The sequence below is a fragment of the Barbus barbus genome (genome assembly GCF_936440315.1).
Source record: "Barbus barbus genome assembly, chromosome: 15".
In the NCBI taxonomy this organism is placed as follows: Eukaryota; Metazoa; Chordata; class Actinopteri; order Cypriniformes; family Cyprinidae; genus Barbus; species Barbus barbus.
The window spans coordinates 29220050-29238691 of NC_136743.1; the positions used below are offsets into that span (position 1 = coordinate 29220050).

The window sequence follows — 18642 nt, forward strand, 5'->3', positions numbered from 1 at the left end:
GTAACCTTCATTATAATCGTTAACATTTTCATTAGTAACTGTAATTTAATTACACATTTTTTCTTAATAACTGTAATGAATTACAGTTACATTTATTTCGTAATTAAATTATGTAACGCCGTTACATGTCACTATAGGTACTCCCCAACACTGTTTTTTATGGATTACATTTGTATTTTCGTTAAGTGCTACAGTTTTTTCTAAAAAATTAATGGTTTCTCTTTGTTGTAACAGATTTTTTATCGTCCTCTCCGAAACCTCTTCATTCCTGTGTTTCTGAACTGCTGGCTGGCAAAACGTGCTTTGGAAAGCATGATTGTGAGTATATGTTTGGAAGAAAGTATCAAAAATGTATAAATTCTGTCATGAAACTCTAGATGGTGCTGTCTGATAACTCAATCTGACATAATAACATCATCACATGGCGCAGCTGATTGGTTTATTTTGTATCAGCAGCCAATGAGCTCGCTGCTCAACATTCAAATACTTGGCTACTGCTTGCTGTAGCAGTTGCAGCGCACTTCAGAAGCCCTCCACCTCCCCCAGCTCCACCTGTATAGATCTGCTACGGGGTGATTCATGTATGCTATATATGGGGGTTATTGCAAATATTTTATACAGTATGTGCAGCAGCAGTATTTCTTACATGCTCATAGCAGCATGTTGTGGATGTGTTGGCAGTATCAAGTCTTGGTACTTGCTCTGCAGCAGCAGCAGTGTAGCAGATCTGTTTTGACAAGACTAAACAGATTAACATTGCCATGTGCATTACCATGCTAAAACCTTGAGAGTTGTCATGACAGAAATATATTGACATCTTTTTCTTTGTGGCTGTCAGAATGATCTTCATCGTGCTATTCACCGGACACAGTCAGCCATGTTCAATCAGCTCCTCATCCTCATCTCTACCATCGTCTGCCTCATTTTCACTTTGTGAGTCAGTCAAATATCCACTCACATATAAGCAACACACACAAATTCGACCACAAACTGCTTGTCAGACAGGATTTCCCAACAACTGTGTCTCCTGGTCTTAATCAGTGTTCACTCTCGCTTGGCTTAGACTGCAGTATTAGCCGTGCAGCATGATCAGGGTCAGAAACGGATTGAATTGCAGCTCATTTTCTGTGGTTTCTGCTTTTAGAGAGCACTTACTCACCACAAATGTACTTGTCCATCCTTGTTCACATCCTTATTAATCCCTGCTGTGTTGCCAAGCTAATTGTAAAATAGAGTGGCTCTAAAAAGTGTTGGACATTTGACATTTACCAACTTTGCAAATGGTTACAGAGAAAAACTGGGCTTCATACACTTAAAGGAATAGTTCACCCAGAAATTAAAATTCTGTCATCAATTACTCATGTTGTTCAATTACTGAGATCTTCGTTCATCTTCGGAACACAAATGAAGATATTTTTGATTAAATCCGAGAGCTTTCTGATCTTGCATAGAAAGCAAGGGTCCTACCATGGTCAAGGCACAGAAATGTAGTAAGGACATCGTTAAAATGCTCAATTTGACATCAGTGGTTCAACCGTAATTTTATGAAGCTACGAGAAGCATCACACACATACATCATGGTAGGGTGACATGGAGGAGAATAACTGTATATTAAAGTCATTATTTTTGTTTTATTTTGCGCACAAAAAAGTATTCTTGTTGCTTCATAAAGTTACGGTTGAACCACTGATGTCATATGGACCATTTTTCCTTACTGTGTTTCTGTGCCTTGACTGTGATAGGACCCTTGCTCTCGGATTTAATCAAAAATATCTTAATTTGTGTTCCAAAGATGAAAGAAGGTCTTACGGGTCTGGAACGACATATATGTGAGTAATTAATGACAGAATTTTCATTTTTGGGTGAACTATCCCGTTCACGACTGAGGATGACAAAATACCAGATTTTATAGTCGTTTTGAACACAGTGAACTCATGGAGAAACATTATTTGCCCTAAATTTAGGCCGTTTACACCTGATGTTAAGATGGGTTTTTGTCAATCTAATCACAAGTAGACAACGCTAAATACAGGTGTAAACCGGGTCTGAAAATAATCTTGGTATCCCCCTATTAAGGTTAACTTCAAGCAAGCTAGTCTGGTATTGATGAAAAATAGCATCTTGCAAGGTCTGAAATACCACAAAAAAAAATAATAATAATAATAATAATTATAACTGTCCCTGTATGAATTCTTCAAATTCTTTGTTTTTATAACATTTAGAGTTAAATAATATCATACCAGCAAGAGTGCTGTTTTCTAGAATAGAAACACATTTTGCACTTTAGATGACAGTTCAATACTGTCACGTTTATGTTCTGTTTCTGTCTTCATGTTTTCCTGAGTTCCCTTGTCTATCAGTTTCCAGGCCTGTTAATTAGTTCCACACCTGTTTCTGTTTCTCCATTATGGCCCTCTCCTATTATTTAAGCCCTGTGCTTTGCCCTAGCTCCTTAGTTCTCCTTAGTTCTTCACCAGCTCATTTTCTGTGGTTTCTGCTTTTAGAGAGCACTTACTCACCACAAATGTACTTGTCCATCCATGTTCACATCCTTATTAATCCTTGCTGTGTTGCCAAGCTAATTGTAAAATAGAGTGGCTCTAAAAAGTGTTGGACATTTGATATTTACCAACTTTGCAAATGGTTACAGAGAAAAACTGGACTTCATACACTTAAAGGAATAGTTCACCCAGAAATTAAAATTCTGTCATCAATTACTCATGTTGTTCAATTACTGAGATCTTTGTTCATCTTCGGAACACAAATGAAGATATTTTTGATTAAATCCGAGAGCTTTCTGATCTTGCATAGAAAGCAAGGGTCCTACCATGGTCAAGGCACAGAAATGTAGTAAGGACATCGTTAAAATGCTCAATTTGACATCAGTGGTTCAACCGTAATTTTATGAAGCTACGAGAAGCATCACACACATACATCATGGTAGGGTGACATGGAGGAGAATAACTGTTTAATAAAGTCATTATTTTAGTTTTATTTTGCGTATTTCCGAAATACGAATCTTAGCAGGGGAACCCCTCCAAAAAACATGTATTTTACCCCCCGAAATGTTTTTTACTGGTGGACTCCCCCTGGAAACGTGATTGGGATAGTTTTGAGTAGGGGGTTTTGTTGTGAAAACCTGGCAAACGTGTTTGAAATGTTTGAAAGCGTATAAATGAGATATGAACATACTTCAAAAGGCACATGGAAATCAGAATCAGAATGAGCTTTATTGGTCAAGTATGTTTATACATACAAGGAATTTGTTTTAGTGACAGAAGCTCCACAGTGCAACAGAGAGACAGCAACAGGACAGGACACAGATAATAAAGAATAATACAAATATCCAAATAGGCAATGTACAAAACAGCAAAAACACAATATATAATATAGACAATTATGTGTGTACAGGTCTGATGTGTGCAAATTTGAAAAAAAAAAAATTAGATAAATAAAAAAGTAAGCAAGTGTGGTGAATAAATAATAGAGTTGTGTGTTCCGCGTTTTATTGTCAAGTGTTCATGAGATGGATTGCCTGAGGGAAGAAACTGTTCCTGTGTCTCGTCGTTCTGGTTCGGAGAGCTCTGTAGCGTCGACCAGATGGTAACAGTTCAAAGAGGGAGTGTGCTGGATGTGAGGGGTCCAGAGTGATTTTACCAGCCCTTTTGCTCACTCTGGATGAGTACAGTTCTTGGAGACTGGGAGGGTTGTACCAATGATTCACTCAGCAGTCCGGACTACCCTCTGTAGTATTCTGAGGTCAGATTTGGTAGCTGAGCTGAACCAGACAGTTATTGAAGTGCAGAGGACAGATTCTATGATGGCGGAGTAGAACTGTTTCAGCAGCTCCTGTGGCAGGTTGATCTTCCTCAGCTGGCGAAGGAAGTACAACCTCTGCTGGGCCTTTTTCACAATAGAGTCAATGTGATTGTCCCACTTCAGGTCCTGAGAGATGGTGGTGCCCAGGAACCTGAATGACTCCACTGCAGTTACAGTGCTGTTCATGATGGTGAGTGGGGGGAGTGCAGGGGGGTTTCTCCTGAAGTCCACGATCATCTCCACAGTTTTGAGCGTATTAAGCTCCAGTTTGTTAAGACTGCACCAGACAGCCAGCTCCTTAACCTCCTGTCTGTAAGCAGACTCGTCACCATCCTGAATGAGGCCGATCAGTGTGGTGTCGTCTGCAATCTTCAGGAGCTTGACAGAGGGGTCTTTAGAGGTGCAGTCGTTGGTGTAGAGGGAGAAGAGCAGTGGGGAGAGAACACAGCCCTGAGGAACTCCAGTGCTGATGGTGCGAGTGCTGGATGTGGATTTACCAAGCTTTACTAACTGCTGTCTGTCTGTCAGGAAGCTGGTGTTCCACTGACAGACGGAGGTGGAGACGGAGAGCTGAGACAGTTTATTCTGAAGGGTGTCCGTGATGATGGTGTTAAAAGCGGAGCTGAAGTCCACAAACAGGATCCTCACATAAGTCCCTGGTCTGTCCAGATGCTGCAGGATGAAGTGCAGTCCCATATTGACAGCATCATCCACAGACCTGTTTGCTCTGTAGGTAAACTGCAGGGGGTCCAGTAAGGGTCCAGTGATGTCCTTCAGATAAGCCAAAACCAGTCTTTCAAATGATTTCATGGCCACAGATGTTAGAGCCACAGGTCTGTAGTCATTAAGTCCAGTAATTTTGGGTTTCTTTGGGACGGGGATGATGGTGGAGCGTTTGAAGCATGAGGGGACTTCGCACAGCTCCAGTGATCCGTTGAAAATCTGTGTGAAGATGGGGGCCAGCTGGTCAGCACAGGATTTCAGACAGGCTGGTGACACCGTCTGGGCCTGGGGCCTTCCTTCTTTTGTTCTTTCTGAAGACCTGGCACACGTCATCTTCACTGATTTGAATTACTCAAGCAGTAACAGTGTTACGGTGCATTTCATTACTGAAGACTTCCACCTTAAGATAATATAGGCTATATAATAAGGTAATATATATATTTATTTATTTATTTTAAGTCTGTGTAAAGTTAACAGACAGTGTTTAAAAAGTGCAATCCACATGTTTACATATGTTGATTACAGTGACTTTGGTAAAGCAACAGATTTGTTTTTATATTTCTGCAATCTACTTTAGTTTGTGTGATTTGTTACTGAATTTCATATTAATGTTTACACCAGGCTTATTTGTCAGTGCTTTATGTTGTTGTAATTATTACATGCTTACAAGGCTGGAAGTTCAACAAATCAGTCAATATAATACTGCGATTGTAGTTGTTAAAAATGTCATTCATATCAATTCATGCATCACCTAATTTCATCATAACATATAGGCCTGGCCTACAGAAAATAATATTTATGCTTAATCTATCTAATATTGTGTTGGTCATACTAAACAATGATTTATTTCTTGTCTTTGTTGAATAATACGCAATTGCAATATTGGTAAAAAACAATCGCAATTAGATTATTTTCCAAAATCGTTCAGCCCTAGCTTCTATCTCCTTCGTCTCTACCGTGGCCCGTCATCCCTCTGACTCCACCGGGCTCCCACATCCCTCTGGCTCCGCCTTGGTCAGTCGTTGATCATCTGCTGCCTCGGGACTCCACTCTTCTGGCTTCGCCTCGTCACTCTGTCCCTCTGGCTCTCTCAGGCTCCTCCTTCCCTCCGGCTCAGCCTTCATCCTCAGTCACTCCGTCTCCACCGTTGCCTCGGTCACCTGAGCCTTCAGCCCCACCTCGGCCCTCCAGATCCTCAGTGTCGCCCTGGCTCTCTGTCTGCTCAGCTCCATGCTAAACTAAGCAGAATAGTTGTGTCTCTCAGCAACACATAGGCTGTATCCAAAATCTCCCCAATACCCTCATTCCCTATTCCCTACATTAGTCCACTCATACAGATCACTTGAAGGAATGAATGAAAACAAGTGAGTGAATTTAGTTTGCTTTGCTGTTTAATAATCATTTGAAATGGGCAGCTACAATAGTAAGATTAAAGGATTTATCTTGAACTCTGTCACGGAAGTTATATATATAAACCCTAGTTAAACAATTTAATAGTCAATTTACAATGATTTTCTACTTGTGTTGTATTCCGTGGACAAGCGCTTTTAAAATGAATGGATGATTCAACTGCAGGCGCCATCTTCTGGCGAGATGCTGCCATTCATTCGGCGCAACTCTCACAGTGCATTATGGGTTATCTCTAGCCGGTGTGTGTTCATTGGTTGTACACTTGTTTTTGCCGTGCGTTGCAGGATTGAATGAGTGCACTCGAGAACGTCCACTTTCGGACACCCCAAAAAAATGGCTGTTCGCTCAAATAGTGCCCTATTTGAGGGAGTAGGGGGTGATTTCGGCTATAGTGGTGTTTTGTTTTTGAATGATTCAGTTCTTTTGAGCAAATGATTCAATGATTCATAAAGACAGTGGTCACTTGCTTCAGTTTGAACGAATTGGTTGAATGAGTGATTCTGTGATTGAATTAAGACTTGCTGGCTGCCACCTACTGGCTGTTTAGATTCGTATGTACAGGGAATAGTGTAATTTAATTCTGTTCATTTCATTTTGATATACATAAAATTATATATTTAGAACATTAATCTCGTAAAATTATTAATGGAATAATAATTGCAGTGTAAATTGATTTTGACAAAAGACAATAAGGATTTTCTTATTAATGATTTAATTTATTTGGTATAATATTATATTGTGTAGTGATAATTAGAATGCAATAAGTAATTAAAAAGATCTTCAACAATACGTAACTTTATTTTATATTAATAAATATGAGAGAGGTGTCTTTTTTTGGGTTAGTGGCACAGTAATACTGATTTAACGAAGTCACTGTATGTTTGTAAGTACTTTAAAACGATTTTGAATGTGGCTCAGCCAATCAGAATCAAGGACCAGAACTATCATTTTTGTTCTGTGAACATGATGTTCTGTGAAAATCTGAGTTTCAGCAACTAGTGTAGGGACTAAAATAACTGGGCAAAATATGCATATTGTATTTCAGCTTTGAAGCACAATTTAAATATTTGCTGGAATGTTTAAAAATAACACAAAATGTATGGGAACTGTTTAAACTTGAGAAGAACTGATGTCATGCATCCACTAAAAATCACCAAAACACCAGTAGGTTAGTTCAGAGAAATGGTCAAGCATAAATGTTTTTCAGATAACATATCTGCAGATTATCTGCTGTAGACCTCAGCAACATTAACTTTCTTTTTGTTTTCAACATATTGGAGGTTTTTCTTTTATCTCAGGACTAAAGCAATATACTAATTGCTCTGTGGTCAAGTGTTCATCATTAGAAATGTACAAACAGCACTACACAATCCCCATTACACTGGCAGTAAGTGCATCTTAACGCTTTTAGAGGAGATTTTCACAAGCTGTTTGCTCATAGACTTGGTATTATTTGGAGGCCTAATGCAGACAGAGAGTCAGAGCAAAAGATCTTTGTCATTTCCTGATCCCATCACTTCACGTCCATTTGCCATATAAGCAGGGGTGCACATAAGTGGTCCGCAGGTCCGCCATGCGCGATCAAAATTAAAAATGCGCTGTGTAAATAAGTTCTGAGAGTGCATTTGCGTACCGACATGGTTGACAGCTGTTAATTATGGGATCAGATTCCTGCCAAAAGTATTGCAGTCACGGATATAAAAAAAAATAACAAGCGTGCAATTAAAAAAAAAAAAAACGCAAGTAAAAATATATTGCACAAGATTTAAAATTGAAAGCTACGTTTTCAGAAATACAAACAATGGTCACGGATCGAAAAATAATAAGCATTGATGAAAATAATAATAATAATAATAAAAATATTAGCATTTTATTTTTAAGTTTACTATAGAATAATTGTATTTGTATGTAATACACCCTTATTATTTTAAAATAAAATAGTATTATCACACTTGATTATTTAGTTTATTATTTTATTTAAAAAGAAAAAAAAAGAAAGAAAGAAAGAATAATATTATTATCATTTACTATTATTCATTTATTTTTTTATAGTTATATTTAATGGGTCACACTACATGCCGTGGCCCGTGTGAGGACCAAACCAAATATCCAGGTTCTCATATGAGACCCAGAGTGAAAAACTTATGTGCACTCTTGCATGTAAGTCAATGTGTGATGGTTTTACCCAGAAATGGAGCGTGCATATCTCATGTCTCTTCGTAAACAAATATTTGTGCATATATGCATATACAAATATTTTTGTGCATAATGCATGTAACATATAACATGGTCAGTTTACATGCATTATGGCCATCATGCTGATTTTATGCTGCTTTTGTCAGCGTTTACTGATTTTGTCTCTGTGCAAAGTTCATAAATAACTTTGAAACATCAAACTTAATTGAGTGATTCATTTTAAACTCTACATATGGTCAATCATGAACAGGGAAAATAAAGAACAGTATATCCATATGAAATCATGAGAGGACAATAGTGGCATTGCTTTTCATTATTGACTTTCTAAAATCATATTAATGAAAAGCAAAACCATGATCAAGATTGATCAAAATTGCATCATTCAAGAATATGCACAGCAAAATGAAAATTGTGTATTGCAGGATTGTGTTGCCGTGAATGTTTCAATTCTCTTCCATAATGAGTGCAATTTGTAAACATATAATTCATTAATACATATATGACTGTAGTATACAGTCCCTCATGTGCTGCAGAACTAACATGGACTCCTTTGTGTTGTCTGCTTTTGTTAATTTTTTCCTCGTCTCTCCAGCATTTGTGGTGTTGAGCACTTGCAGCGCGCTGGGAAAAAAATCACAGTTTTTGACTCTTTCTACTTCTGCATCGTGACCTTCTCTACAGTTGGGTTTGGAGATGTCCTTCCTGATGTCTGGCCCTCCAAGTTGCTGGTTGTTATTATGATATTTGTGGCTTTAATAGTCCTGCCTATCCAGGTAAGCTTGCCTTGATACTAAACTCTAAAACAGCAATGAATAACAACCATTGTAGACCATATATCGCATGATGTACTAGGGAAAAATGGATTTAATGGATAAAAGCCCATTTATTCTCACCTTATTATTAAAGTAAGAGCAGGCATAACTTGTAACTTTAATGTTTTTACTTTTAAATTTTCAAGGGTTAGTTCACTCACAAATGGCTTCACAATGTTTATACACTTAATACCTAAATCCCATGAGGGATGTCTCAGAAGAATTATAATCTGCAGCAACTGTCACGGCAGTGTCATTAAAGAATGAGAGCTAATGCAGTGCATTATGGTGTTTTCTCTGTGTGATGTGATGCACTAGTTTGAGGAGCTGGCCTACTTGTGGATAGAGCGGCAGAAGTCAGGAGATTACAGCAAGCAAAGAGCAGAAGCTGAGAGACACGTGGTGCTGTGTGTCAGTTCAATCAAAATCGACCTGCTGATGGATTTCCTAAATGAATTTTATGCTCACCCCATACTTCAGGTACATTACAAAAATAAAATATAGCTGCAAGCACCAATTATCTGGGTTCAGGCACTTTAAGGCCTTCATGCGCAATTGTAAAATTGTCTTGCAACCATCTAAATCAGCGATGAAAAAGACATGTCATTTGCCATATAAATACAGTTTTTTTCACTTTTATATAACAGTTATAATTCCACCTATGGTTCAATCTCCATAAAACTTTGCATGCTTCTTTAGAGTCACATACACTGCAGTATTACAGTAGCAATTACAAGATACACAAATATCCTGACAATCAATAATGGCATTTAGGAGAAAGACACTGTATGACAGTTTCCAAGTCGATCGGACAAAGGATGGTGTAGTTACAGCCATTTTTATGTTTTTCTATTTTATAGCAGCACCAAGTGGCCAATCGCCACAAACCAATACATATGATAACCCAATATGGTAAATAACTCATTCTGTTTCAAGAGTTTTTAGTAGAAGTGGCACCGCCACTAATACCTTTTTTCTAATACCTTTTGATATTTGGACTCCAGAGTATCTTTCGGCCCAGATTTGGTTCCAATCGGGCAAAAAACCTAGGACTAGTTTGCAAAAGTAGGTTTTGTGAAAAATTAAAAATGCCAGAATTTTTTTTCCTGAAATTTCAACTGTTCAAGTCTTGTGGCTGTTGCCTTCCAGGAGTACCATGTCATCATCCTTTGCCCAGCAGAGCAGGACGCAGCAGTGAGACGGGTGCTGCGTTTCCCGATGTGGTCACACAGAGTCATATATATGCAGGGCTCTGCCCTCAAAGATCAAGATCTGGTCAGAGCAAAGTGAGTTTGAAGACATTTATGTTTATCTGCTGCAATATCTTGAGCCTTTTTAACACATCCCATATATACACTGGGCTTCTGCTGTGCAGCTGCTGCCAAGCCTTCTGGGTTATCAAGCTGAGTATTTCTTTTAAAAACAGACATTAATTATAAATGATCATATTTGAAAATTTTTGTCGAGTGGGTATTTGCATGTACATTTACATTTAGCAGATGCTTTTATCCAAGTTTAAAACTTGATCTAATTTTCATTGGGAATCACATTTACATGGAACAGAACCCAAATGCCAATGTGTTGCCTTAAAGGATTTAATCATCATCGTCATCAAAAAGAACAAATCTAATCAGTATTTTTGAGAAAAACAAATTGTGTAAGATATCAAGATTTAAATAAATTTTTCTGACACTGTTGCAAAACTGGGTTAATCTTTATTTAACAATGTCCTTGTTAAAGTGTAATTGTACATTTAACCCATTCAGAAAAAATATATATTTTCAAATATATTTAAAAATCTAAACAAAAAATAGCCAAAATATTTTTGCTAAAATATGTTCCAAAATATATTTTCATATACATATATTTTCAAATATATTTTAGATTTTTAAATATGTTTTTGGCCATTTTTGTGTATTTTTAAAAATGTATTTTAACAATATAAAGATATGCCCTCCGTATAATTCAATCCAAAAAAAAAAACAAAAAAACATTCACGTCACATTTGAAGAAAAGACTTATTTGAACAGAACACATTTTGATAAAAATCAGCAAAGAACATACTTTATAATGTTCCATTTTTTACAATATACTGCATTTAAAAATTGAAACATTATTAAATCATTGTAAATCTAATTTTGATCTGTAGTAGGCTGTTCCATCCACATTTGCATTAAGCCTAAATATACAAAGGCAACTGTAAGATTGGAAATGTTTATTGGCTCTGAAATATATTTTGACAAATATTTTGGAATATGAAGATTGAAACTAAATATATTTTCAAATTCACAAATGTATTTCATTGAGATCCACTGCTTATAACATACATTTAGCATATATTTTGGCCAGAAAAAAAAGTTGCATGTAAGTATGCATAATTTACTGTTATTACTTTAGTGAGTACATGTAATGTGTAACAAAGACACTGCAAAATTAAGAGTTACCCAAAATTGTTTTGTCTGGTTTTAAACATAAAGCCAACTAAATTCAAAAAGTTTACACTTTAAACAATCAAAGAAATGTGAATGGTGTAAGAAACTTAATGCAAGATATATTCTCTGAAAACAAGTCTTTCCACACAGGCTGGATAATGCTGAGGCTTGTTTCATTCTGACCTGCCGCTGTGAGGCTGACCGCAATGCAGCTGTATGTATTACTGAGATTTTTTTCATCAAAAAGTGAAGAAATGCTTAATTATGATTAAAACATTTAAAGCATTATTGTGAAAGCAGTCATGAACTACCTTTTATTTTTATTTTGTACTGTTCTTTGAGGTCCGCTTATAATGTTATGAAGATTTTTACATCAAAAAACACAATTCAGAAGTAGTTGACCCCCCTCGATAGAACACTCTGTTTGAATAGGCATGGCAGATTGTGGACTCTGCAGTAAATGCCCAGAAGAATGAGCTATGATTGGCTTGTGCATGTTTGACAGCTTACATCCTTCATAGATGGCCGCTGCTGATTTTGTCACGGGACGCTGTGAGAGCGCCGTGGAAAAGACAAGGTCTGGGTCCAAACGCAGGTATAACCTCAATTTAATAAACAAAAAGCAGACACAGTCCAAAAACGGAAACAGAAACAGATCAGACAGGATCTGAAAAACAACTCAAACCGAAACTGGAAAGGGATACAAATACGGCGACAGAAGGTGTTTGCATCCACAACCTACAAACAAATACAATTAATATAACCAGACAGAGCAGCGGGAGTGTGGTGTATAAATAGTCCATGACAATAGGGAACAGCTGGGTGTGTAATATGTGATAGGTGTGTGTGATCTGTGACAGGTGTGTGTAATATGTGACAGGTGTGTGTGATATGTAACAGGTGTGTGGAGTTAGGGGAATAGAGTCCGGGAGGTCGGGAGATGGTGACCTCTGGTGGTGAAAGGAAGAACTGCTGGGTCCGGACTCATGACAGATTTAAGTTCAAAACACATACTCAGTACATGTCAAACAATCTGTAATAACAGATGAAGCAATAGTGGTCATGTAATAAAAACACACACTTACTTAAACTTGTGTGGTGTGACATTACTGTCGGATCCAATATAATCAGCACAGAATCATCTTTTAGTGTCAATCTGGATGAAAATCCTGCCTTATTTGTAAACAAACCTGCAAATTTCTTACTGACGCGGTCTGGCACTTTTTTAAAAATTAAGTTCGTGAAATAAAGTTTATTGATTTTTTTTTCTGTGTATACCTGTGTTTGCCGCTCTTGTCATTTACCTACTACGTGCGTGAATCAGTGGCCGGGGCTAAGCAGGCAGTGATGTAGAAGCAGGCGTTGATCATCTTCTGTTTATCCACACTATTACGTCATAAAGTGGCACATTCCATAAGCTGTCGTTTTGGCAGACTGACTTCAATATAAGCTGTTTTTAGACTAATGAAAGTTTTGAGTTCTGAAACTTACAGGATGCTTTTATAGCACAATGGCCTATGATATGTCAAAAGATCAAGGGAATTTTGATTTCTCAGTTCATTGCCCCCTTAAGTCATCAGTGAACGGATGGGACATATAGAATATGTATTTTTTTTTCAGAGCTATATTTATGATCATTTCTATGAATATTCCACCTTTAATAACTTATTTGTTTCTTCTCAGGATCACCAGACCATCCTGAGGGCTTGGGCAGTGAAGGACTTTGCTCCAAGCTGCACTCTTTTTGTTCAGATTCTCAAACCAGAAAACAAATTTCATGTGAAATTTGCAGGTACTTTTAAATCGATCTTTGTAGATGATTCCAGAACATTTCAAACAATGTATGAATGCAGCAAAAGATTTTGATTTTGACAGAAAAGACTTTCACGCAGATCTTTCCAACAAAGTTGTACTGCTATTTTGCCCTTCAGATCATATTGTTTGTGAGGAAGAGTTTAAATACGCTATGCTGGCCCTGAACTGCATCTGTCCTGCCACATCTACCTTCATCACCCTGCTGGTGCACACATCTCAAGGCCTGTGAGTACACTTAGCCTGATGATATATCAAAAACACTTAAAGGAATAGTTCACCCAAAAACGTTTTGAGGCTTGCACCACCGCAAACCCTAGTAGTAAAAAAAAAAAAAAACCTATTGTCAGATTTGACTAAAGACACTTATCTGTGGACATAGATATTTTTGCAAATGCATTTGTCGGAGCTTCTCTTTCAGATGCATAATTTATGGAGTTTAATAAGTGGGCGTTTACACAACATTATTTTCAACTGAAAACATAAAAGGTTTTGTGTATTATGGACTCCAGAGAATTTTCCACTCCCATAGGCGATTGCGATCTCATGCTAATTTGCCCTGTTTAGTGAATCTAGCTCTTGGATTTTGTTATTCACGCACCCCCAAGTTGTAAAACTCAAAAGGAAAATTCTATATTATACGATGTGTATCTCTGCAGAGAGGGCCAGCATTCTCCCGAGGACTGGCACAGGATTTATGGGAAATGCTCAGGAAATGAAGTGTACAGCATTGTTCTGAAAGAAAGCATCTTCTTTTCTGAGTATGAGGGAAAGAGCTTCCCTTATGCCTCCTTTAATGCATATAATAAGTGAGTATGTGGGAAAAGCATATTTGAGCAATGCATTAAATCTACAGTACATTGAAAAAGACATTTGATTCCTCAAAAATGGCCACTTCTTCCTTCTTACTTGTGTATATATCTCTCATGTTTGTAGGTACGGCATCTGTCTCATTGGAGTCTGTCCTGACGACACTAAGAATATACTGCTGAACCCTGGTCCTCAGCACATCATGAACCCTATGGACATGTGCTTCTACATCAGTCTTAGCAAAGAGGAGAACTCCTGCTTTAAGGCCAAGATAGGAAACAAGACTCAACCTCCAACCAGCAGCGCTATTACTAGCATGGGTCAGACAAATGAGCATTATAATAATTCAAAGAAAGAAAATGTACATATCACAGCAATACCAAAGTTTGGGGTTTGAAAGAATTAATGTTTTTGAAAGAAGTCTTTTATGCTAACCAAGGCTCTATTTATTTGATTAAAAAAAATGCAGTAAAAATGGTAATATTGTGAAATATTATCACAATTTAAAATAAATGTTTTCTGTGTTAATATATTTTAAAATGTACTTTATTCATGTGATACAAAGCTGAATTTTCAGCATCATTACTCCAGTCGTCAGTGTCACATGATCCTTCAGAAATCATTCTAATATGCTGAAACAAAAATCAAGAAACATTTCTTATTATTATCAATGTTGAAAACTTTCGCACTGCGAAAGTTATTATTGTGGAAACAGTGATATATTTTTTCAGGATTTCTTCATCAATTTTAAACAAAGTTCAAAACAATAGTAAAACACAATTGGTGAATGTTTGAAGAGTATCCTGCCCACTCTTTTCCATATAATGTAAGCAAATGGGTGTCAACTTTCAAAATGACAAGAAGCACCATAATCTTCCCTTCAGCCTTGGTGAGCATAAGATACTTCTTTCAAAAATACTCCCATTTCTGAAATTAATGACACACATACTACGCAAGTAGTGTATATCCAAACATTTTAAATGTCTGTGCCATTATAATTTGGAGAGTTTCAGCAGAGGAGAAGCATTTCATTGCATAACAACTTAAATTTCAGACCTTTGGTGCACTTTGAATTCTCTCAAAAATGTGATGTTTCAATATATATTTGTCTAAAGGTTTTTGTTTGTATTTCCTAAAGGTACCATGGCTATAGACATGCAGGAAATAAGCATTTCGTCCGGTTTAGGTCGAACGCTCTCATTTGAAACTACTATATCTGAGACCAGAAAACCAAACACGGTTCCTGTTCTGGAATTGCCTGATTCACCTTCCTTTCAGACGGACAACCTGCTCATCGATGAGTCAAAGAGCCCATGTCAGCCCTGCACTAGAAGCGAAGGCAGCAATGGGTAATTATTTATTTCATTGAGAGAGAAAATAATCTGTGTGTTTGATTAAATGTCAACAAAGAAACAATGAGTAATGTCAAGATGGCTGCTACGTGAATGAAATCTCCTGAAATTTTTGCAGTTACATTAAGGGATATCCTCCAGATTTACCCTACATCGGAAGCTCACCGATACTTTGCCATTTACGGAGAGAGAAAGCACCCAAATGTTGTATGCAGCTACAAAAGGTATTACATACAGTATCTTGATTACACTTGGGTGGACAATCTAAATTTACAACAATAATTGTACTAAATTACTACAGGTAGAAAGTAAAAGTTTGTTAAAGTTATTAAAAGCAACAGTAAAAACATTTACAAAAGATTCCCATTTCAAATAAATGGTGTTCTTTTCAACTTCTAAAAATGTATCTGTTTCCACAAAAATATTGAGCAGCACGGCTGTTTCCAACATTGATAATTAGCAGCAAATTAGCATATTACACTGATTTCCGAACGATCACTGAAGAATCAGGTATTCAGCTTTGCATACATTAATTGTCAAAAGTTTGGAAACGTTACAATTTTTGCTTGCCAAGGCTGCATTTATGTGCTCAAAATACAGTAAAAACATTAAATTGAGAAATAGTGTTACAATTTAAAGTAACTGTTTTCTATTGCAATACATTTTGAAATGTAATTTATTTCTGGGAGGCAAAGCTAAATTTGAATCCTGAATCCTAAAAATGTTTCCACAAAATATTAAGCAGCAAAAACTGTTTTTAACATTGGTAAATAAGAGGAAGAACTATTATTATTAAGCATCAATAATAACTCAGCAGCAAATCAGCATTTTAGAGATTTCTGAAGAATCACTGTAAACTGGAGTTATGATGCTGAAAATGCAGCTTTCATCACAGGAATAAAGTTTTTTTTTACATTATATTAATATTTTACTGTATGTTTCACAAAAATAATGTATGTTTTATGAATATGTTTAAATATTCACTGTAGGATCCTGGGAATCACTAGTTTTATGTTAAATTGTAAAAAAAAATATTATTTATTACACAGAAAATCAGTGAAATACATTCAATTCATCAAGGATAACACAACAAAGTTAAAAAGGTTGTTTCCATTGTGTTCCTTGATGGTAATATTGCATTGCTTTATTTTCATGTCAGTTTTTGTCCAAGGCCTGCAACCACAAAGACAAAGATGATGTCAAAGCATACGGTTTGAAGAATAAGCTCATCATTGTGTCTGCTGAGACCACAGGAAATGGCCTGTACAACTTCATCCTCCCATTACGAGCCTCTTACAGATCAGAGAATGAACTGTGTCCCATCGTGCTGCTCTTGGAACATGAGTAAACATCTTAATTTTGCACATCACTCTCCTTCACCTCGTTCATTGAGCTTTACTTTAGTTGCCAATATCTTGTAGTCTTGCAGTTATAGTTAAATTTCCCCTGATGTCTACTAAATATTGAATTTCTTCCTTTTAGGCCAGATGCAGAGTTTCTTGAGACTATATGTTGGTTCCCAATGATATATTACTTGCTTGGATCAATCGACAGGCAAGGGACATTATCATGATACATTATCGTGTTTGTTTGAATCCTGTCTTCAAATAATCCATTTACAATTTGTCGTCCGGAAGAGGATAAGCTTGCTGTTGTACACTGAGAGTCACCTTCTTGAGATAACAAACACATTGTATTAAATAGCTCACTCACTTGACAGTAGAGTGCCGAAGGAATGAGTCCCAAAACCCAGAAACAAATGAGCATTAAACCCCACTTTTAACCTGAAAGCCTGCTCTGGAGCAAGGTTACCACTGCTTATGTGGTGCCAAATGTGTACGGTGTAAAACAATCTAGTATTAGAATGTTATGGCTAGAAGCTTAGAAACAGATTCCCACTCACATGCCTTGCACTGTATTCATGTGCTTTGGACAGTCACGGAAACACTGTGCACTGAGTGAAAAATGGTGGCAGAAAATGCATCATTTGGAGGGGAGAAAAGACAGTCTCATACCTTCATAGACCAAAAGGTTCATTCCAGAAAAACTAGTAGTATACTTAGCAATATATAAGATGCTAGAGCCATCATGTAAACAGACTACACGTTGCGTTAATCTGATCAATGACACTGACAATGCAAATATGAAAGTTGCACACTTGGGGGAAACTCTAAATACTGAAGCCTGATTTGTTAACATTTGTGCAGCTGCACAAACCTCTGGCATTTCAGCCCATCAAAACAGGCGGTAATGACTGCCTATATAAGTCAGCCCTGAATGCCATTCAGTCAGATTCTTTCAACTGAGAAGCAGCAGCATCATTAGTAACCAGAGCGTTCCCTTTTGAAATGGTCTCTCCCATTGTGTTGAATCACACACGGGGAACGATATACCATAGCGCCGTGCTAGTAGTTCAGAACGGAAGCCGTCCTGCAATTCCAGCTCTAGGGTACCGCCATGAGGGCCCTAAGAAACACAGCCTAACCTGTGAGGCTCGGACCACCATCCGGAGCATGCAGTCAAGACACTGTAGACCACTTACTAGGGGTGCAAGACAATTATGCAGGCAAGATCTGTGCCTGAAGGGAAGGGATGTCCAGATCATAAATCCTAGTAATGGTGGATAGTGATGACCAGCCAACTGCCTGGTAAATATCCCTAATGGTAACTCCACTGGACCAAGCCCAAGAGGAGGCCATCCCCCTAGTGGAGGGGGCCCTCACTGAAATGGGGGCCCTCAGAGCCCACTGAGGCATAAGCCAAGGCTACTGCATGAATTATTCAGCAGGGTAATCTCTGCTTCGTAACTGGCAGCCCTTTAGTGCGGCCTCCAAAGCACACAAAGACCTCCTCTGACTGCTGATATTGGCTAGAGCGCTCCACATAAATCCTGAGGGCCTGGACCAGGCAAAGTAAGATATCTCCCTGCTCATCTTCCGAAGAAGGGAGAGCTAACAGGGTGATGACCTGCACTCTGAATGGAGTAGAGAGCACTTTAAGGTAGTAACCTAGCTTGGGTTTGAGGATGAATTTACAGTTGTTTGGCCCAAACTCCAAACAGGAAGCCCTCACCAAGAACACTTGTACGTCACCCACACACTTGACAGATACTAAAGCTAGCAGCAGGGTGGTCTTAAGCGAAAAGGGCTGGAAGTCAGCCACCTCCACCAAACGGAGGGCCTCAAAGGGCCTTGATGACCGTAGACAGGTCTCAAATAGGAACAGTATGAGGGAAAGATGGGTTAAGCCTTCTGGCTCTATTTAGCATGGAAGGGG

General features: G+C 37.7%; 1 protein-coding gene across 1 annotated transcript in view; it reads left to right on the top strand.

The window, feature by feature from the left end:
• Nucleotides 1-18642, top strand: part of kcnt2a (potassium channel, subfamily T, member 2a) — a gene marked incomplete at both ends in the record, with an annotated part of 30788 nt that overhangs the window by 2086 nt on the left and 10060 nt on the right. The window contains 14 exons of the mRNA XM_079435776.1: nt 235-318; nt 839-933; nt 8741-8921; nt 9279-9440; nt 10110-10246; nt 11543-11606; nt 13076-13184; nt 13324-13432; nt 13864-14013; nt 14141-14334; nt 15153-15363; nt 15485-15590; nt 16538-16710; nt 16849-16920. Of these exons, the coding sequence (XP_079291902.1) occupies nt 235-318; nt 839-933; nt 8741-8921; nt 9279-9440; nt 10110-10246; nt 11543-11606; nt 13076-13184; nt 13324-13432; nt 13864-14013; nt 14141-14334; nt 15153-15363; nt 15485-15590; nt 16538-16710; nt 16849-16920 (1847 nt within the window). The remainder of the gene's footprint in view (nt 1-234; nt 319-838; nt 934-8740; nt 8922-9278; nt 9441-10109; nt 10247-11542; nt 11607-13075; nt 13185-13323; nt 13433-13863; nt 14014-14140; nt 14335-15152; nt 15364-15484; nt 15591-16537; nt 16711-16848; nt 16921-18642) is intronic.